Consider the following 22,994-nt stretch of genomic DNA (forward strand, 5'->3'; position numbering starts at 1 on the left):
AGTGCGACGAAGCTCCTCCATCTCTATAATATTTTCTTGGTGAACTTGATCCTCATGTTCTATAATATTTTATTGGCGAAGCTCCTCCATCTCTATAATATTTTCTTGGTGAGCTTGATCCTCATGCTCTCTAATGGTAGCACCATAGCAACATCGTCCACAATGGGGGACTCATAAAGCTCAAAGACCTCCGCCCAGTTGGGCTAGCAATGTGTCGTGACCCTCTACTTGTAACTCAAGCCTCTCATGCTCCTCCTCCACATCCTCTACCTTGATGATGGCATCATGAGCTACCCACTCAACCATGTAAAGGGAATGCCTAAGCTATTGGTTGGTGTCAATGTAGGTGGCCACCACTAGGGCAATGACTCCACTAATGTAGGAGACAGCGAGGCTCATGTGGGGAGAGGAGGGAGGTGAGGGTTGGAGAGGATGCCTATTTCATGGAGATCCATGGTAAAAGTGTGGGTGTAGTGGAGGTGAGGAGGACATAGTGGATGTTGAGGGTGGCAAGTGGTGGTGATGGGTGTTGCTGGTGGCGAGGGCAGCAAATGGTGGGCTAGCAACCTAATGTCAAGGGTGGCAAGGTGGTGGTGATGGGTGTTGGTGGTGGTAAGGTGGGGAGGGCGGCCAATGGTGGGCTATCAACCTAATGTGATGAGGCCACGGAAGCACTAGTCCCCAACTCAGGCAGCCTAGGACTACTGTCAGGAGATGGAAGCTGCTAGAGATGGAGGAGGGGCTAAAGGAGGCTTAGTTGATGGTTGTGTGTGGTGGTGGAGTGATTGGTTGGTGCAGTGGAAGGGGGCTATCAGGTGGGAGGTGACGAGGGATCCTCGACCACCCGAGCTCGCATCGTGCACAACCAAAAGGTAGCAATGGCAAGATTTGGATGAGCTATTAAGTGGGTGTAGAAATGACTTGCAATGTGGGTGAATAATGGCGAGGTAAGAAAAAGTGCAGATGTCTGAGTCGAGAGATGGCTTTGCATAGTCAATGGTCACCCAATAGAAGGGTTTAACTAAGGTGGAGATAGAGGAAAGCATCATAGAGTGCAAGGTGAAGGAGGACACATACGTGGGAGATAATAGATGAGGAGATAAATAGATGAAGATGTGCGGTGGATAATGATGATGATGATGGCATGGGAGGGATACACGAGTGAGTGGTGGTGTCCATGAAGATGATCCACCGCCCCCATGAGGTACTACCAGCCGAGGAATCGTAAGTGGGTGGTCTGTGAGTGTTGTAGTGGGTGTTGCCATCAAGGTAGCCATTACTAACGGAGTGTGAGTTGAAGAGACTAAGTTCCACATTGGGCATGCAAGGAGCAACTCTCCAGTTGGGGAAATTGTGATGGTGGACACGATGTTGAGCTCCACACCCATTGCTAGAATTGGCGAGCAGAGGGGCCTTGTCTACCATAGCAAGAATATCTAATGGACCATTGGGTAGAGACCAAACTGTCGAGAGAAAACACAACAAAAAAGGGTGGGTAAGGTTTGGGTCAGTTAATACGATGAAAAATGAGAGAGGGAGAGAGAGAGGGGGAAGAAGAAGAAGAAGAAGAAAGAAAGAAAGTTTGTTTCTTTTTAAATTAGAACGAGAGAGAGAGAGAGAGAGAGAGAGAGAGAGAGAGAGAAGATATATTAACATCTTGTAAAAGACCCAACGGGTCTATGAGACAAAGGTGTACTATGTGTCCGTGGAATCTCATCATGGAAGAAAAGATAACGTAACAAAAAAACTAACACTAATCCCTAGGTAAATGTAGACATGTACGGATCATCATTCTGAACTGCTCACCATCATGAGACTAGTTAGAGGCACTAAAATCCACATACCAAATATCTCCTAATCCTGACACATCTCCTGTCGTGAAATTGTGTATCACAAATAGCTGACCACTTGTATCATCACCTTATTTACTTTTGTTGATGCATAGTTGCCTTACTGTAACTTTCCACTTTTGATATCATTGTGCTTTTTATAGAAGTCCTTTGTAATGTGCCCTAGTTTACCATGATAGCACTCCATGATATATAAATTTTGATTTCTTTACCAAACACCTTGGCCTCCTTTGGCTCCTCCCATGCCTCTAGAGTGGTCTCTTCCACCTATACGAGACTGATTTTTTTCTTCTTATTGTTGCCTTGGGTTTTGATTTCCAAATCGACCACCATCGCATCCTCTAGATGATGATTTGCCTCTACCTCTAGCTCTGTATCCGAGTAGAAAGTAAATTTTTGGAGGATGAACCTCCCCCAAGATTCATCTCCTCTCACGAACGAGGAGAGTAATCAATTTCTAAAAATCTTGAAAGTTCTCTTGAACTCTTATAGAGGGGTCTAAAATTGATTATATTCTTTGCCAAGACCATTCAAGGTCACCGATACCATATCATCATCATCTATTATTGATCCAATAGAAGCAAGGGCATCTATAAGCATTTTGACCTTCACTGAGTAATCATTTATACTCAGCTCTCTTCTAGTCATATTATGTAACTCCTATTTTAGCTTCATCTTCCGAGCTTGAGTGTTCATACTAAACATCTTCACCAAGGTGTCCCACGTCTCCTTAGGTGTATGTGCAGCTTATATATGCCCAATCATAGAGTATGTCACACTGATTAACAAGAAGTACATCACCTTTTCATGTTATCATGCTTTATATACCTGCACCTGCTGTTGTGGGATGGGATTTTCTTTAACAATTTTTGGCTCATTTTCATCACACTGGCGATTAACTCCCAATATCATTTTCCCACAAGGAAATTGGTCATCCTAACATTCCATGCTTAGAAGTTATTCTTATCTAGCTTCTCGCTCACAAGATGTCATATATCTTTACCTACAGAGCATGTAAATACTTATGTACCTACAACAAACTTGTAATCTCCAATAGAGCATGTACACTTGTTATACTGCAACTATATATGGAACAATCACATAAACATATATCCATTAACAACCCACAAATCTCACATTCTTTGAACAAACTCTTCGGCAACCAAATTTCTGTCACAACTTTGTACTGAACCAAAAATTGGGCATACACAATCAAAATTAACACTTTCATAGAGTGCATGTGAAAACTTATAGGGCCAAAACAAGCTCGAAATGCACCTGAATAATCACCCCAAAATATGTAAAATTGTAGTTAAAAAAGTTAACTGCACACAATAGGGTCTTCTTCCTTCGCTTGAGGAGGATGCCTCAATCTAAGATAGTGCCTTCTTCCCTGCTTTCTTGTAGCTCTCACAGTAGCTACGTAAAGCTGTTGCTCCAAAATCAAAGAGGGAAAGAGATGGAATTACCCTTATCCATGCATCGCTTCCTTTGCTTGTCTCTTGAGCACTTCACATGAACCAATGCTTTGATATCATGAGAAGAATGCAGGGGAGAGGGTGAGCTTGAGATCCTTGCAAGCAAAAGCAAACACACACACACACACGAGTAGATAAGTACACAAGAGAGGAGATGGATGGCTGAATTTTCTTCTCTTCTCTATAACCATAAACATAAAGAGGTAGAGTCATACTATAACTTACAAAGGTCGGTCCATAATGTGAACCCAACTACTACATGATCTAGTGTTATAACTATACAACACAACTTATAAAACTACTACATGAACTAGCGTTATAACTATACCATAACTTTAGTATATTAAAGTGGTTGTCACATAGCCTGGCAGTATATTACCCATAATCTCACAAACTATGCCAATGGCGTAAATGCGAAAGTTATCACCCAAGCATGTCATCAATGTCTGTAGCACTAGTTGAGCTCGATATCTCAACATTGAGTGGGCATCTTCCATTATCAAGTGAATCTCATGTGCGTTGACACACCACCTCATTAACTTCATCTTTACCCACCTTGTAAAGTTGGCCTACTATACTAGTCCACTAATTAGCAACAACCACTTCTTAGCCCTAGCACTTACAGAGGGAGGGAGCCTGGCAGGACTTAGCAACATGACAATATTCTCATACCAAGTGGGTGTAGCATCTAATAGCATGCTATTGGGGAGGTCATCACATATGCCCTCTTTTAAGGACAACTCTCCACTTAGAATCCTTGATAGGAGATCTGCCAAGACATGTTCTTTCTCGGTCTTACCATAATCTTAAAATAAAATTCTTGAAAGAGAAGTAGCCACCCCACTACCACACACGACCAAAGGAGATACTTCAAGGCTTGGTGATTTATAATCACCACAAAATATGTTGGATTTAGGCCCAATAAGTAGCCACCCCACTACCACACACGATCAAAGGAGATACTTCAAGGCTTAGTGATTTATAATCACCACAAAATGGTGACCCAATAAGTAATGTTGGATTTAGGCCCAATAAGTAGTGCATGAATTTTTGAAATGAGTAGATAATGGTCAAATCTACTCGCTCACAGTGGTGGAGTAATTGTGCCCTGCTGTATTGATCTACTTACTTACATAGTGTATTGGTAGTGCATGAATTTCTGAAATGAGTGGACAATAGTCAAACCTTCTCGCTTAGTGGTGGAGTAATTGTGCTCCGCTTTACTGATCTATCTACTTACATAGTGTATTGGTAGGTCTGTCTTAAAGCTGCATTTGGCTGGGTCAATACTACTCCTAGTGCCACCCCACTAGCATCAGTGTACACATGAAAAATGAGCTCCCAGTCAGGAGTAACCAATAAAGGGCATGTAGCGGCATGTGCTTAAGGAAAGTGAATGCCTTCTCCTTGTACAGACCCCAATGGTGCATATGGAACCTCTACATGTAACATCTTGTTGAGAGGGAAACAAATGTAAGCATACATCCTAGATGTATCCTTGTAAGCCTCCTCTAATTGCCCGTGTGTTGTAAGCTCTTGCACCCTAGCTTCATCCTCTCTAGTCTTGCGATGGTCAACCCTCCTCTTTCTAGTAGGGTGAGGAGAATTGGTTATTATCAGCTTTGTAGTTTCTTTTGGAAGGGAGGGGTGACTTCTATGTAATGTGTCAAACCCCCCCTCCCAGGCTTTCACCTTCACAATATTTGTTTCTGTATTTGAGTAGTGCCATGACCAATGCATCTAAGGATTTGGTCCAGTCCACCTAGAGCACCAAAAGAGAGCTCTTCTAACACTTCCTCCTCTTGCCATTGTTCCAAGGGTAGATTTGTCCCACTGGGATCTAGATCTAGCTCAACTTTGTCCATCATATTACACTCAAAACTTTGATTGGAATCCAACCAGTTTCCCAATGGTTCAACACTTTTTCCTTCTAGCCCTAATGGATCCTCGTTCTTATCTAAAGGTGCTCCTTGCCACTCCTTTGAAAATTATACTAGGGTATGGCTGATATGTTCTCTTGTTGTGCCTCAACTGTTGCCTTCCCTATGAGGATGGTATCATATAGGGTGGTTCCACCTAAGGCCTCATCAATACCATTCTCTAAGGATAAGATCTTTATGCTTTCAGTTGTGGGGCACTCGAGCAGCTCACAACTATGTCTTACCTATCAATAAATTGTATGTTCCTCTGGTCAAGGCTAAGTCCACGACTAAAAAAATCATGTGAAACACATTTATGGTGGGTAACCAAGACTAACCTCACCACACTCCTAGAGGCATGACTTCTCTTTGGTGGGTCGGCCACTCTTATAGTATGCAAAGCCCTAATGCTTTCCTAGTCACTTCTAGCATGATGTTGACTCTTGATCGTGGCCATCTATAATGACTCCAGAGACTTTGGGTTCCATTGATGGAGGATGTCACCCTTGGGCTACTATTAGGTAAACTTTTATCATGTAGGTTTCTAGGATCAATCCACCTCTGGGCTTCGACACTAGCTTCTATATTGGCCTCCTTGGATTAGCTAGCTAAGCTCAAGAAGGATCTTAAAGATTATATGAGGTCTCAATAAGAGAATTCTACCATGGGTGGCCCTTAGGAATTTATTCCCCACCTATCAACCCTACCCTTTCATCTTGCGCCTCAATCGCGGCACTCACATATGCCCATGCTCCACAACAATTGATATACACCCCACCCCCTCTAATGCAAGTGCAATACCAAGCTAATTTATTCCCCACCTATCAACCCTATCTTCTAGCCTTACTGACCCAAGTGTACTAACCAAATCTAATGGTCTATGTAGTTACTCCCCCTACTAATCCTACTTATGGGGCCATGCCACCTGAGAGAACCACCAACAATCGTTGGCGTCCCCCCCCAGCCAACCACACTATGCCTATCATTTACATTAGATGTGACAGGAGTTGACATTACCAGACTTAATGCACAAATACAAAAAGGCTCTCCCTATGCTTGTATTGTCATTGTCCTAAGAGTAGAGATCACTACGCCCCGAAGTGCCCCAAGCTCATTCTTGTTATCACCCCTACAGTAAACATAGTCAAGGCAATTACACCTACAAGTCCGTAAGAGCAAGGCCCAAGGAGGTTTAAGAGCCCCCTCACTTGCCCCAAAAGCAGCAGTTCTAGTTCTGAGAGCATGGTGGAGAAAGCCTTTAAGGAAGTAGTGCAGGAGTTGAGCCAAACTCCCCCTTGGAAATTGATGTACATCTTGCCCTTCACTATCCCAATGTACCTCTCATCCCCCTTGGGAGAGGCATGGTTTCATCTAAAGGTTCCTCCTTGTACATGGTGGAAGGGCGGGAATCAATATTATCAGGGTTAAGGGTGGAGATCCCCTTTCTCAGTTGTGTTGACTAAGCTTAGAAGTCGACGAGCATCTTCACCATGGGTGGAGTTGAGGTTGAGGATAGACCGGAGATAATGGAAGGCCATGAGATACTGTGCTCTCCTATAAGTCAAGCATTCTCTAGTTGAATGGCTTGGTCTCCTATGAGTCAAGCATTCTCTAGTTGAATGGCTTGGTCTTAAGAATCCTACAAGGTGCCTTGTGGAGGAAAGGTCTCTCTCAACTTCCACTCTAGCTGTGCAAGGAGGGCTCTCAGTAACCATTGTTGTAGCATGTAGTTGCCCCAGCCTTAATGTAATCGAGCTGCTTGAGTGACGAGGTGGGCCATTGTCATTGGCCTTTATAGGAAGTTTAAGCTCTTGGGTGATAAGGTCCTTGGCTGAAAGGTAGCTAAGAACTACCGCCTTAGGGAATGCTAATCTGGGAATCGGTGAGAGGAAATGGCTGTACCATCAATTTACACTTTCTTCTAAGGTACTTGGGAACAAGACCCGTCATGTATCATTCGGGTTAAGCTCACGAGAGTTGCACGCTATGAGGAACCGATGCACATGGTCTTCAACATCTTCTATGATAATAACATTACTTATTTACAACAACCAATTGAGCACTATGGGGTTTGTATTGTGGTGAGGTGCAGCCAAAGGTAAGAGTAGTCGGGAGAAGAGTAAGAGGGTGGTGGGGTGCAGCCAAAGGAGTAGGAGAAGTAGTTTGGAGAAGAGTAAGAGAGTGGTGGGGAAAAACCCTGTAAAACCCTTTGAAATTGGTCTTCAAAAGAGGCAATAGATGTGAGGTAGCACTAAAAGCTCTAGTTTTTGGGGGCATGCACTACCCATGCTCCACACTAGCACTCACTCAGAAAACAAAAAGAAACTATCCTTGACCTCAAGGAGAATCCCACCGTGATTGACAAATTTTTAATTGTTAGCTATAGATGACTTCGTCGGTTTTGGATCACTCACAGCTACTACCAAGAGGAGGAAGAGAACATGATGAAGATAGATTTGGGTTTCTCTCTAGTAAGTATACCTACTAAGGACTACTCACTGCCTAGACTTGCTAGCCTTCTACTTAACGCTATTTAGTGTGCTATTCGACTATGTCTACTGTGGTATTCAATTTCATAACCCTTCAAGTTACCCTTTAAGTTAGCTACTCGTTCTCTCACACCACACTCTCACTCACACCTCACTCAAAGAGGAGATGCAAACTAAAAACTTGCTATCCCTGTCTCTAGGGGTGGTCCTTCCCTTACGATACACTCATTGTACAGTATATAGGTTTTACAATACACATATTGTGCACTATATAGGTTTTACAACCTCTTACCGGATGGTTGATATCCACATTTATCATGATATCTATTACAAGCAAGAACTTCCAATCCAAAGTCCATCATGGAAGGGGAGATAGTGCTTAACAAAGATCTCCCCTCACCTTCAAAAAGGGAGGGGGAGATAAGGCTTAAGGGATATCTCTCCTCACCTTAGGAAAGGGAGGGGGATGTGTGAGCCACGAATAGCCTAGCCCAGGGTAGCCATGCATATTATGAGTGACAGCGGGAATGGCCAGTGCGGTCGGAGTGCTCAGAGAAGATGGCGGAGAGATGAGGATGGAATGTGGAGGACCTAGCTAGCCATCTACATGAGCTAGTTTTTAATTTAGTATCACGCTCCCTTCCTTAGGAGTGCTCTTTCTTTATGTGAGTGAGAGATATGTGTGGATAGTCTAGGGTTTGCTTACGTGTTTTTGATGAAGTCCATTGTGGACTTTACATATTTTCTTCATTTAAGTGGCTTAATGGAATGAAAGGGAGAGAATCAAATAAGTTTCCAAAGTTTGTGCTTTGTGAGGAGTGTTGTGTCTTCAATCAAACATCAATCTGAGCTCATAACTAACTCCAATATTGAGCTCATTTTCTTGTTTTTTCCTTGATTTTGATGCAGGTTACATGGCCCACTTAGCATAGAAGACATGATCTCCTATAGTGAAGAGGCTTTGAGAGACTCTAAGTTGAGTTGAATCAACACACAATAGAGAGCTCTATTTGAGCTCCAAATAAGTCCTCCTAAAGGTGGTTCTCTTTATGTTTGTCTTGGTTGCAACAGTTAGAGACCTCTTATAAAATTGGAGAAAATCTAAGGGAGCTAAACCCTTAATAGAGAGCTCAGTTGTCTAGCTTTGAAGAGCAGTCCACAACTACTTGAGAATGCTCTCCTTCCTATAGCAAACGATGCCTCTTGGCTATCACTAAAGATGTTTGAGACCATGTGCGGTAAATTTTCATGATGTGTGTCACTCTTGAGCTCAACCATGATGATGCACGTCTGGTCTTGTTCCTAACTACATTGGGAATAAAGTGCAAACTCATGGTACGTGGTACAACAACCTAGCTGCCAACCACTTCTCAGATTGGGCTACCTTGAGGTAACAATTCCTAGCCACCTTTAGGCCACAGAACTACTATGATCTCATCAGCTCAACAACTTTTTTGATATGCAAGTGGGGGAAGCAGTGTGACCTAGCTCATCACACAAGCAAAGATGCTAGTAGCTCAGTTACCTTAAGACCTGGAAACTACATGCTTCAATAGTGGGTGCTTTGAGAGAGACCTTCCCTCCCCAAGGAGCCTTGCAAGATTTTCAAGACTGGGCTACTCAATAGGAGAATGTTTGCCTCATGGTAGGGCATAGTACCTCTTGGTCCCCCATTATCCCCAGTATATCCTTGACCTTCGCTTCTCATGTGGTCCCTCTAATCCTGGGTAGCTTTGACATCCACCTTCTTGGACAAGTTAGCTAAGGTCAAGAAGGAGCTGAAAGCTTTCAAGAGGTCTCGGCAAGAGAATGCATCCATTTGTAGCACTAAGGAAAGAGATTAAAGAGCTCAAAGCCAAAGAGATTGAGGAGCTCAAAGCTAAAGACCCCAAGATCGGTCCATGGTGGTGGTATGCAACTAACAAGGTTCATCTCGTTGGTGACTATCCCTCCAAGAAGTATTGTTCTTTTGCCTCAAAGGGTGGTCATGAAGACAAGGATTGCTATTACCTCAAGAGTCTTTGGCTAATATAAGATCAACTTCACCAATAGGCCAACCCTCTAAATCCATTCATCAAAGAGTACATGGTTTGAACTAGTGCACCACTTTTCACGACAGGACTACCACGTCCCCCATGCTTCTACTTGCACAATGCCATTAAAATTGGTGGTGGGCAGTACCCTTCTTGGCACACCATCTGTTGTCCGTGTGGTGGTAGCTCTCATGGCCCAATCCAAGGCTTATGTGGCTTTGGCTACTGTTTCCACCACTTTCATAGCCCCTTTGAAACCCCTTAGCACTACTTCCTTGGTTGTAGCTACTTTTGCCCATGCTCCTTAGCATGGGGAGGAACAAAGAGTGACATACTATGCCCTCCATGAGTGTAAGTGTCATACCAAGCTGGTACACTTCTAACTTATCAGGTATATCTTTTGGCCTTGCTAACCCCTCACTCCACCTTTTTCTATTGGAACTTGGTGGTGATGTGGGCTGCCCTAGTGGTGTATGTGGGCTGGCCCTGGTGGTGTATGTGGGCTACCCCCTGAAGCTAGCATATGGGACTTGACCATTTTAGAGAAACACCAACTAGAATCCCCTAAACAATCCCACTAGGCCTCTCATATGCTTTAGATGTGGTGGAAGCTAGCACTACCAGTCACTATGTTTGGTGTGCCCTAAAGGCTCTCCACCCTACTCTAGCAGAGATCAAAACACCTGGGATTGCCCCAAACCCATTGTTACGACCCCTTCGATCATCAACATAGTGGAGGTAGACCCTCTTAAGGTTTAGCAAGGGAATCCCATAATGGTGAATAGATTTTAAGAAAACTAGGAATGAAGGTGTAGTGGTAATGGTTTAACATGTGTATATGGCTTCAAACATCCACTTTCCTCCCAAAATGACAAGAAATAAGTTTCCTTACGATTGTAAGTATTTTGTTAATAATAATGTGGTTATGTTCAAAGCATTTTGTTATACCCATGTTGTTCACTACTTTTGTCTTTGAGGTTCACAAAGCCCTCTCAATCTGTAGGTCTTGGTATGCTCCCATTCATCTCTTTGTGTACATTTTTGTAAGCTCTCCACCATAAACCACTCCAACAAAGCTCATTCCCAAGAGCTTTGTTTGCACTCTCATCACCATCATTGTCATGGACCATTCCATGGGATATGAGAACTTTCATGCTTTCCTAGATTGGATTGAGTGGGCTAGTCGACATATTCTCCTACACACCATCGACTTTGAGTACATGGATATACTAATGGTGACTTGACCATGTGCACCCTTTAGGTCCCTTTGTGACCTCCTATAAAACATCAACAAGGCGTATCCAAACTATCCCAAGAGGATGCATAGGTACTAACAAATAGTGCAAGAAGATGGGCATATCAAGGTATTGAGGAAATGGTTACCCTTAGTAAGGGCAATGTCGGCACTCAATTTTTATCATGGATCTCTACATGTATCCTAATATCGATTAAGAATGAGTTCTACGATAACATTGAGGTCGGTGAAATTATTGCCCTCAGTAGTTTTGTTAAGGGCAAGGAGGCAAATCCCAAGCCCGAGCTTCTTGATATCAAGTGCTTAAGCAAGCTTTGGACTTGGTGCTCCTTCAATAGGAGGAAGAGGGAAAACAAGCTGAGGTGACAACCTCATGGAGTGCTGGAGAAGTGACTTAGAGGGCAATTGCCACATTTGAGGCACCCGAGGATGTGTGGTCACTAGGGGCATCATCAAATATGATTGAGCTAGCATTTATTACGCTTAGCTTCGTAGTGGTGGATGGGTGAGGAGTTTCTCTTTTATAAGACTTGGAGAGAATGTTTAAAGTGAAGCAAGATGAGTGATTGTTTTCCCTCCTTGCCATCGGACTAGATTTTCCTTTGGACAATGCATGCTCTCAACACATGATGGAGTAACTCATACCAATTGAAGGTACAATATTAGTGAGTGTGTAATTTGTCCAAGGCGAGATAGAAGAGACCGAGCATGCTTGTGTTTCCAAGGAGGAGTTTAAAGAAGTGTAAGCAGTCGAAGGTACAATATTAGCAAAAGAGAAAAGAGAGGAAAGAAACATTAGGTGAAGAGGTGGAAGTTGAGGAAAACATGCGATTAGAAGAGATAGCCATTGAGGAGTCCAATCATACAAAGAGAGCAAAACTTTTATGGAATGAAAAATGGAAATCCGAATTTCATTGGTTGGAGTTTAGTAGAGAGATAGGAAAAATATTTTGTACCTTGTGTAAGGAGGGCAAGAAATGCAAAAATGAATTTTGAACACAAGGAGAGATAAACATTCAACATAGTGCCCTTATGTCACATGCGAAATCAAGGGGTCATCAATAGGATTACAACGTCAATATGATGATAATGAAGATGGCATGACAAATTTATTTAGAGTTGCTTATTTTGTTGCAAAAAAATGATCTTTCTTTTCAAGTATGTTTCTACTCTTCAATTGTTGAGAGCTTGCAAAGTAGATAACATCCCAAAACAAAAGTACAATTATGATAAAGCTTATACAACCTTTGTTCATATATAGGCAAGTATTTATCAATTTCTTGCATGGCTCAAATTAAAAAGTCACCATGTTATGACATTAAAAAAAATGAGTCCACTGATATATCCACTGAAGAGCACTTGATTGTATATCTCTCACTTATGGGAACAATCACTATCCTAGAGTGTCTTTTTTAGATCTTTTGTATGTTAAGGATTGTACTTGTGAAGGCTTATTCAAATCATTAAAGACCTTGATTAAAGAGCATGGGTCAGAAAAGAGCAAGCTTGTAAGTTTAAGTTCTGATGGAGCCTTAGTAATGATAGGTAACAAGACATGTGTGGCAAAAAGATTGAAGCAAATGTGTCCATTCATAACATTAATACATTGTATAGCACATCGCACAAATCTATGTGCAAGTAAAACAATTGAGAAATTTCAATATGCTAGATTTGTGGATAATACTCTCAATGAAGTCGCTAGTTTCTTCAAAAAGAGGGTGATACATATGGAAACATTGAAATATTTGCAAGAAGAATTTAATAGCTTCATTTTAAGGCCTGAAAAGATTCATAAGATTCATTGGTTGAGTAGGCATAAAGTGTTGATGAAATTTTGTGAGTCACTAGAGCCCCTTTTGGAGTATTTTTGCACTCAAAATGCAACAATATTTGACAGGATATCTTGCTTTGAGTTCATTTATGTAGTTCATTTTCTTGGGGATTTGTTTCAGCATCTTGCTATACTTTGTAAAGTTTTTTAAAAGGATTAAGTGGACTTTACTTCATTTCGTGGTTTGGTTAATGTTGAAATTTATACTTTGGAGATGGAGTTTATTATAGATCCTTCTATAGATATCAATGCAAGCAAAGAAGATAGTAAGGGGTTTCCTATCATTCCAGATTATAGGCCACCCAAAGGTTGTCTTCATGCCTTAAGATCTCCCATTAAAGGTGAGGGGTTTAGTAGTATAAAGCTTAGGCGTTTTCTTGATGGTTCGGATCTTGAGCATGCTATTAATTTTCAAAAATTGTTCACAACATATATTATCAAAGATTTGAGAAAAATATTTGTGGACAATCCAGTTTTGGCTTGCTTGAAAGTGCTATCTCCCTCTTGCTATCCTTCAGTTCCTAAACCGATGAAGAGTTTTTGGAGGTGAAGAGTTTTTGGAGGCGAAGAACTAGATACTTTGATATCATTCTATGGTCAAAGCAAGACAATTATAGATGGAGGTGTTTCACATGAGAGCTTATTGGATCCAAGATTATTGAGTGAATTTTAAACATTCAAAATTCAAGCTGTCCGGCTGATTAGAGGTTGGAATATGAGAGATACATGGTCACTGATTAGTAATAATCAAGCATTAGAAGAAAAGTATGGATCCTTGCTTAAGTTGACATAAGTGGCTTTAGTACAATGTTGTAGCACAGCAATTTGTGAGCGCGGTTTTAGTATTCAGAATATCATTAAGTCAACGCTAAGAAATTTAATGAATACAGAGACTGCAGCTACATTGATGCGGATGTCAATTGAAGGTACTCCAGTATTTCACCGCCGATGTAAGAACTCTTTGGCGTGATGATGTGAAGCAAACTCCACATATTTATGTCGATAATTAATGAAAGGCAACTTTTTTAAATAGTATTTCTTAGTCTTTTGTCTCAAGTGTTGAATTTAGATTAAGTAGCTTTATTGATTTACTAGGTTCAATAAGACAAGGGGTGGTATTTACTTGATTAAAAAAGCTAAAAGGCATATTATTGTTGGAACCAATGATAAGACAATAAGACATATCATTACATCAATGACAAGTTGCAAGGCATGATCCTTGTCTTCTTTTCTTTTTGCTTTTTGTTTCTCACTCTCTTGCTCTCTTCTTTTCTCACCACACGATACCTTGATTTCTCTTTCTTGAAAAAAAATGGTTTCTTAGTTAATCAATCAACTTTTACTACTTTCTTTTCTTTTTCTTCTATTTCTTAATTTCTTGCTCTTATCTTGTGATTTTATCTTTAATTCAGAGTGTTGTTAATCATGTTCACTCCTTTGATTTACATGATGGTGGTTCGGGTTTTTCTTTTCTTTAATCTTTATCTATTTCTTATGTACACATTTTGTTTTGCTTGTTTTTTGTTTTTTCAATTTCTTTTTCTTTGTAGTCTCACAACTTAGTAATGTTATAGATATACTTTGAGACACAAAGAAGAAATACTTTGAAGTCTTGAGTTTGCCATGTGGATTTACGAAGAGGTATTATTTTTGCAATTCTTTATGGACGAGGTATTATTTTTGCAACTCTTTATGGACATATCGTAATATCATAAGTAGGTTATTACCTTCTAAAAATTTTGCAATAGGTTTTTTAAGGGTTTTTTTTAGTTTGGCCTTAAAAACCTTTGCAATTTCAAAGATTAAATCCCTAAATTAAAAAAAAACTTTTTGAATTCCTAAGTGAAGGTTTTTTAAGGTGTAGGAATTTCATTTCGTTGGCGGAAATATTGATTGTTTTTCTTTTTTAAAACCAAATGTTACATGATAAACATTATTTAATTAGGCGGTGAATATAAGGCCGAAATTCACGTACAACAAAAAGAGAGGTGTGCTTCCTCTGCGTCGTCAATGGGTACGCCTAGGTGCGAATCTACACGTGTGGCATGTGATTTATCCATGGGTACTACTAGGTGCGAATCTACACGTGTGGATCCATGGGTACTAGGTGCGAATCTACACCTGTGGCATGTGATTTATGTACCGATTCTGGCAATAAAAACAAAAGAGCCCCCTTGCTAGCTGTAGAATCTGCATCTGCATCTGCATCTGCAACTTGTGATCTCAAGTAGATCAGCAACTTGTGATCTGCAACTTGTGATCTCAAGTAGATCAGCATGCTGCATCCTGCACAGGATGCACTTGTCTGTCCTCTGGATGCCAAGTTCTGCAGACAAGGAGAGCTTGTACTTTTCGAGTGTGTGTAAGACAGAGAGAGAAACCCTTGTGTGTATATCTGTGCGCCCAAGATCCTCCCGTAGTTACCGACTTTTCACCGCCCTGTAGGCACTTAATTATCTCATGCCGCCGAGGAAGCACCAAGGGGGGTTTTGAACCCAAGACCCCTTGGTCCTAGGCAAACACCTTAACCACATGCATTGGCCATATCTCATGCCGCTGAGGAAGCACCAAGGGGGGTTTTGAACCCAAGACCCCTTGGTTTTGAACCCAAGACCCCTTGGTCCTAGGCAAACACCTTAACCACTTGCATTGGCCATATCTCATGCCACCGAGGAAGCACCAAGGGGGGGTTTTTGAACCCAAGACCCCTTGGTCCTAGGCAAACACCTTAACCACTTGCATTGGCCATGGCACAGAACCTTGCAGTAAATACATACATAGTGCTATAGACCTATTTACTAACACAATTTGAAAAGTGATTAGAGCTATAGACCCATGTTACTAACACAATTTGAATGTGCCAAGCACCCATTCCACATGAATGCATAAACCAGTAACCCAACAGATGCTAAGTATGCACATCAACTTTCAGCCCTTCAATACTTTCACACATGAAGCTATGCCTCTTAAATTTACAGCCCATATATAAGAGTACAAAGTGATCCTTAAAAGTAGAGCAGAGATCCTTGGAAACCCCATGTATTCCTCTGTTATTTTTCCAAGCCTTCTAAACGAGCCATGCTACCTGCCTATGTAACTTTTCTATGGAAACAAGAGCTGCCATTATTAGGTATGATTACAAGGAACTGGTGGAGGCAACGCTTCCAGCAAAAGTGATAAGATTCCCATGTGAAGGGAGTGTTGAAAAACACCGTTGAGATCCGCATCATGCACATCATGCTTCATGATGCTTGAATTGCAGCTTCAATATGGTAGTATGCATCATGCACATCATGCTTGATAGGCATCTAGCCACATCATGCTTGACATGCATCACACATCATCCAAGATGCGCACCTGAGAATGCTTGATGTATACTATGCATCCTCGTCATGCTTGGCATGCATCATTGCTGGAGGGTTCTCTGCATGTGTCAAGATGCACTCATTGGTGAAGTCAATGGATGCGCGATGAGAACCTTGTTGTAAGGTCACGTTCGAATAGGTATCTGAAATTGAAGTTGTAGGACACCCATTCTATGCAATGAGATGTACTCTTGTGAGGTTTCGACCGCACACACTTGAGCATGATCTCCTTTTCTTTCTCATCTAGGTATTGGGAAACCCAGTCAAGCAGGCTGTTTGATGAGATTGACGCTTCTCGGGTGTACCACTCCAGGATCTTAGGCAGAAGTACCTTCTTATCACTTTGAAAACCAATGCTTGCTTGTAAGAACTCTCTTTTGGCAGTCTCCAGTTCTTCATGCACATTTTTTGTTGTATAGACTCTGACCTGCTTAAGCCACACTCCCATTCAGTAATTCAATAACGCAATTTTATAGAAGTTCAAACCTTGCCTTAACCCTTAATATAGACTTAAATGTATTGCAAGGGATGGGGCTATCAAGAGTGGGTTCAAAGAGTGCTCTTCAACCTAAGGGAATCCACCATGTAACCAAAGGTCATTAACCTATGGTAACCCACATGTAACCTATCAAGACTGGTTTCAAAGTGTGCTCATAATCCATCATGTAACCTATGGTCATACTCCATGTAACTATGGTATTTCACAACGTAATCTATGATAAGAAGTCCTTCCCTATGGTAACCTATGATAATCCACCATGTAACATATGTCCACACCATGTGCACAGAAGTCCTTTCCACTAATACTAACTGTGTGAGCACAAACCTAAGGTTACAGCAATGGAAGCATCAAGAAGATGCCAATGAGACACGAATAAATGGACATGAAAAAAGGAAGCTTACCGCAGGATCTGATCGCCCTCCACAACATAGTGCAAAGCAGACAAGTGGCTCCGGATTTTCAATAGCATATGACCTTCTCTCATCACCAGCTTTGAACTTGGATCCAGGTAAAAGCAGGTTCTGCAGCCACTTCAGAAAAACAAAGATGGAAATGTGGGCCAGATCACAAATTTCTACAGCAGAGGGTGAAAGATATCTTATAAAGGCTACTAATTTACATCAACCCACAAGCTCAAAACATGAAATCTTTTGCATCAAATAATTTCTACCTGAGTAGGACGATGCGACCTGCACCCCAAAATGCAGTGCTCAATGGTATGCGCATTGATGGAGCGACCGCCCACTTTATAAGCAGCCTGAACAGAATGTATACTTCAGTTCCATGCTTAATCAATCAGGTGGAGTCCTTCATGCAGTCTCGAATAAACTCCAAGAATTAAGATGTATTTTGCTAGCACACATAGGAAATAGGCTGCAATTGTGCCATGTACTACATTGCATGCCCATGTCTGAATACGGAAACAAGCTTACATTCATGCACATGAATGACTGCTTGGTATAATATCGGACCATTAACCTCTTACAAGTGCATATCTAGCCAGCCTCTATTTCTTACCCGTTGGAGCAAAGTCATGCGTTTGAGATTGTTGCGAGGTATTCCGTATGCCAAATATGCCTGAAAGACAAACTAATCAGCATAAGACATCTTTTACTCGTTAGATTGGTGCCATACAATACTTTTCATTAGCCACATGTATTTGCCACAATGGGTATAGTTCCTGAAAAGTAAGAAAAAATGGGTCATTACATGCATTAGAAGAGCATTGTAAATGTTAATCCAAAATGCTAGCTTTTCAGCATGCTTGAGCTGACTGGGATCAACCTTCTCTAGCTGCTCAACCATTGACCTGAAACATGCAAAGACATGCCATCACGCTCTCGTTTATTGTTATGACCAAACATTGATGATATAGGAAAGGCCTGATTTCAATACTGGTGTTTGTCTGTCTTGAAGGGTTCTTGCATAAGTCTACTGTACTATGATACCATCCAAAGGCATTACCTAAAATCGCGGAGCATACGGGCTGCATAGCTTAGCCTGTCTTTGTCCACACAGATCCATGGGACTTCTACCATGCAGCTATAAGCCCCTGCACCTCCAACTTTTCCTTTCACTTGAAATGGGTCGATCAATGCTGCATCATATGAACATTCGGCTTTGCATCCCGGGGACCATCCATCGCTAAAAATGCCATGTATTGAAGACAAACTTGTTGAGGAGGATGTACAAGAGGATGGAGACTCTGGTGCCCCAACATGGGGCAGTGGTGGGTCTGAAAGCTTGCAGTAGATAGTTGCCATGCAACGAATAAGCTCTTCTGACAGCTTGTTCGGTGTTTCAGATAGATAGTCTCTCAATGGGCGGGGGCCGTCTTCATTCAAAGAGCTGGGGTTACTCCTTGTAGGTATATCCTTGAGGGCCTGCAGTGAGGAAGAGATACATTAAGTGACTAAAAGAAAATTCAGAATTCTTCCTCACATATATATATATATCCCCTCACAAAAGCATGTATAGCCTCTTACAAAAAATGAAGAGTCCTTCCTCATGTGTATCTCCTTACAAGAACATCAACAATCCTTCCTCTATATGATAGAAAGGACAAAGTATGACTGTGAAGGCACACTACCTTGGATTGCAGAAGGTTCTGAGAGTGAGACAACTGGGAATGTCCAGCCATGCTCATGGTTTCACCAAGTATAGAGCCATGCCGTGACTTTGGCTGGATCAAAGAAGCCACTTTGGCAGTGGTGTTGCCTTGAGTTGCTGCCGATATATTGCGGCGATGTGTGTGACTCTGTTTCTGCTTGTTGTTGTTGAGCTTCATTGGCTTGCTTTGGTCTGGTTGAGGTTGTCGAGGTTGCTTAATCTGGCCTTCATCATGCATGCTCTGAGGCTCATTCTTTTGCCTGACATTGAAGAGAGATGAGGACCGAGAGAAGCATCGGCTGAAAAACCGACGATAAAGGGAAAGCACATGCTGCTCAAGATCCACCACTTCCTCCTCAAGGAAGTTGATTTCGTGTATAAGCTCTTTGGTCTATATACACACACACACATGAAAGAACCAAGTCAATATTGTGAAGTAGTGGAAGCTAGCACTGCAATTACATGACCAAGACCTGCAAAGAGACCCCCACTGCTGCTTGCTCTATTATGGAATGCTATGCAGAGCATTCCCTCCAGGAACTTTTTGCATAAGTTGCTCAACATGAGTTCTACCTGTGGTGTGAGATGTCGATGACCAGGTGAAATGGCACTCGATGCCCGGCCCATTGCTTTCTCCAAGGCATGCCTGACAGCACGCTCATTCTTGAGGCGTTTTTGTAGTTCTGCCACCTAATACATCACTAGACTACTCAGCACAGACTATTCTAAATGAGGAGATAAAGACACCCATTGAGTTAATTCACATACATGATGATTGACTGCTTCCCTCAGGCAAACTACTCTAGTACTTGGCAAAGGTTTAAGAGACACTAGAACCAAAAAGCATTGAATGCAAAGGTTTAATCCTTGGCAAAAGTTCAAGAGGCACTAGAGCTACTCTAATCCTTGGCAAAGGTTCAAGAGACACTAGAACTCAATGTAAAAAGAAGAAGAAGCTTACATCTTGCTCTAGAGCAGCCCTCCGATCATGTAAAGTGTGCTGCTTCTTGCAAACACCGTTCTGTGATGAAACCTGAGGTAAATATCATATAATGACATCAGAACAACTCTTTTTTCTACAAAGCAAAGATGTCAACATGTGAATATAAGCTCACTCACCTGCGCGTGTTGGAAGTTGCTCGGTGATAGGTCCCAATTTTCCAGATCAAAATCATTGTCAGGAGCACTATGAGCAACACATTAAACACTCTCAGAGATTTATGGTGGCTGTGCAATCCTCCTTCCTATGCAACTAAGAAACCTTGCAAATGCATATTACAACTCTATGGAACTGGTCACATTTTAGTTGGTAAACGAAGGTTTAGCATCTAGGGTCCCCTTACACTGCTATTCACTTGAGTCTTTCAGATTTGAATGAGGGTGGAACTTGGCTTATGATAGGGATTATTCACGTATTCAGGCAGTGTACAGGTCATTGATGAGCTTTAATGTGCAATTAGTCCGTAAATAAGGGTTGGGCTGGAGTTTAATACACATGTTTTACCTTCTGGAGCGAGAATGCCTTGCAGGTGTAGATTGCCCTTTGAGCCAGCTCTTGGATGAGAAATAGAGCTTGGGTGTTGCAAGACCTAGGGCGAGCTCCTCTTTTGTATCTTTTCTAGGATGGTGGGCTGATGTCCCTTTTGTTTTAGCCATAGATACGCTCAATGTCACACTGGCTCCACACTCGGCTCTGAGGATTAGACTCGTGAGTAGAAGATGTTAGTCTTTGCAAAAACCAACTGAATTACCTCCACATTTCGGCAGAACTTGCAAAAATTGACTAATCACAGCATGCTAAGTAAGCAGAGTATAATTAGAGACAATTAGAGGTGCTTGAGCTAAACAAAGCCAGCAAGAAGGCTGCATTCAAAGGAAGACGACTTACTGGTTGTTTGTCTACATGGGCCACATTGCCATCTTGGTAGTAGTGAGCTGGTTGGAATTCCTCAGGAGGTCACCATTTACTCTGCAGCTGCTTGTATTTCTGTAGTTGCTGAATGTAGAAAGAGAAGTTCCTAAACTAAGCTACTGTTCAGAAGCTAAGGGGATAAGGACCTCAAACTTGAGAGAGAGAGAGAGAGAGAGAGAGAGTATGTGTTGAGGTTGTTTATTCTACTGCAAAGTGTAATGGGCAAAATCAAGCAAGCTGGAGAGACAGACAGACAGACAGACACAGAGAGAGAAAGAGACTGGAGGTTGCTAATTATACCTGCAAAGTGTAATGGGCAGAACAAAGCAAGCTCTGGCATAGAGTGTTTCTTAGCTACGCCTTGATGGGTGCTACTAATCACAGAACTTGAGATAAGAAGCAAGGCATAAATAAGAGCTTACTATAGGAAGCCATCCTTAAAGAAAGAAATGCAAGAGCATTTTTCACTGTCAAAACAACAATCTTAGTGTACCATCTTGAGGAATGTTGCAAGCAATTAGAACAAAGCGACCACGTTAGAATCCCTTGGAACAATGCAACAAAAGCTCTGCAAACCATGTAATCTCTCTTTTCGGGTCAAACAATTGCGAGATTTTGACTGTATGATTGCTCTCACAGAGCGTTGGATCTTTGATTGCTTGGCTTTCTGCCTCTCTCTTTGTGAAGCTTTTGACCTTGGGAAAAGACGGTGGGCTTGGGCAATGGGACAGAGCTGCAATGGCACGCTTCGCGAACACAGTGTGGATTAAAATTAAGCCATAATAAAAATAAAAAACTCAAAAAGCATAGGGCCTAATATTTTAAAAAAAATGAGACAAAATGGAGCTGTGTGCGAGCTGTGGGAAGCTTGCGCGCGCTCTCACACACAGTACACACTCTCTCTCATGCACACACGCGCTCTCTCTCTCTCTCTCTCTCTCTTACACACAGAGATGCTACAGACTAGAATGCCGAAACAGGTTACACAGGAGTTGTTTTATGAACGAGTGCGACACATGCAAGTGCCAGCCAGTCAGTCAAGGACGTGATAAAACATGTGCAGAGAGAAGCAGTGGCGTGTATGGCTACCTAGAGATGAAGAAGCAGAGAGGGGAAGATGGAGCAATGTGAAGACAAAACGTGACGGGGAAAGTTCAAAGGGAGATTGATTGATTGTGTGTGTGTGTGTGTGAGAGAGAGAGAGAGAGAGAGAGAGAGCGTATGTGTGTGTGAGAGAGAGAGTATCTGTGTGTGAGAGAGTGTCTGTGTGTGTTATGTTGATAATAATAAGGTGGCTACACTGGCACAGCAGGAAAAAAAAAAACGGCAGACTCTCAGTTTTTCTTAATTTTCTATTCGTCGTTACCTTCGGCACCTTTCTCAAGGATGCTGCTTGGTCAGTGCCCTCTGACCCAACTAGCACAACTATTTAATAACAACTCTATCCAGTATTTCTCCCATGTATTTTGGAGCAGTAATCTATATACAAAAATCAGTCAACCACATTCTACAGTCTGCATTGTGTGTGTGAGAGAGAGAGAGAGAGAGAGAGAGAGAGAGAGAAGATTGTTAATAGAAATATTAATCTTCTTAAAGAGAACCTCGAAGCAACCACATTCTACAATCTGCATTGTGTGTGTGTGAGAGAGAAAGAGAAGATTGTTATTAGAAATATTAATCTTCTTAAAGAGAATCTCTAAGCAGTTTTGAATTTAAAGTTAGGCCTCTTGGTGTAAAATGCCCCATCTCTCTGTTTTATGGATGTATCTCTCTAGTTCTAAGTTAATATAAGTGCGGCCTTTTTTAAAAGAGAGAGAGAGAGAGAGAGAGAGAGAGATGAAAAAGAAGATTGTTTTAACATCGTATTAGCAACTATGCCAAGTACCCTGAAGTATTATCCGATGCAGACCAAGATTCCAACCCAACCTGGGTGAACATGAATCAAGGATTGACAAGCTATAGAGAGAGAGAGAGAGAGAGAGAGAGAGAGAGGGGGGCCCTTAATGTATTGTACATTTTTGAAGTCTTCTATGTATTCTTTGAAGGAATAAATGATCCTTTTTTAATTCCTATTGTACACTTCTCGCACATTAATTATTTTACTTTTGGAATTCAGAGGAGACTTTTTGGGTGATAAAGCTAAAGCCAAGAGGGAGGAAACTAGCTAGGTAGGTAGAGTAGGTAGAAAAAGGCTTAGCTTGGCCGTGGAGGTTGAGTTGTGAAAGAGAATGGAGAAGGAAAGCCAGTGGTG

At 41.7% G+C, this 22,994-nt stretch overlaps 1 protein-coding gene across 2 annotated transcripts; it reads right to left on the bottom strand.

Moving 5' to 3' along the window:
- Positions 1-15,770: 15,770 nt before the first annotated feature.
- Positions 15,771-21,817, bottom strand: LOC147632740 (uncharacterized). 2 transcript variants are annotated; one of them, XM_086807586.1, is made up of 12 exons: positions 20,720-21,817; positions 20,336-20,524; positions 19,951-20,017; positions 19,793-19,864; positions 19,405-19,521; positions 18,812-19,222; positions 18,187-18,605; positions 17,932-18,031; positions 17,740-17,799; positions 17,393-17,479; positions 17,124-17,252; positions 15,771-16,647 (listed from the first exon to the last, which is right to left on the bottom strand). In XM_086807586.1, exons 2-12 carry the CDS (start codon positions 20,485-20,487, stop codon positions 16,312-16,314), a joined length of 1,950 nt encoding a protein of 649 aa, XP_086663712.1. In that variant the 5' UTR covers positions 20,488-20,524; positions 20,720-21,817; the 3' UTR covers positions 15,771-16,311. The 2 variants fall into 2 exon arrangements, with proteins under 2 accessions (XP_086663712.1, XP_086663713.1); XM_086807587.1 differs by having other exon boundaries at positions 17,124-17,243; positions 20,720-21,815.
- Between the last annotated feature and the right edge of the window lie 1,177 nt (positions 21,818-22,994).

The sequence above is a fragment of the Cibotium barometz genome, chromosome 13 (assembly GCF_041138505.1).
Source record: "Cibotium barometz isolate CiBa-2024 chromosome 13, ASM4113850v1, whole genome shotgun sequence".
NCBI lineage: Eukaryota > Viridiplantae > Streptophyta > Polypodiopsida > Cyatheales > Cibotiaceae > Cibotium > Cibotium barometz.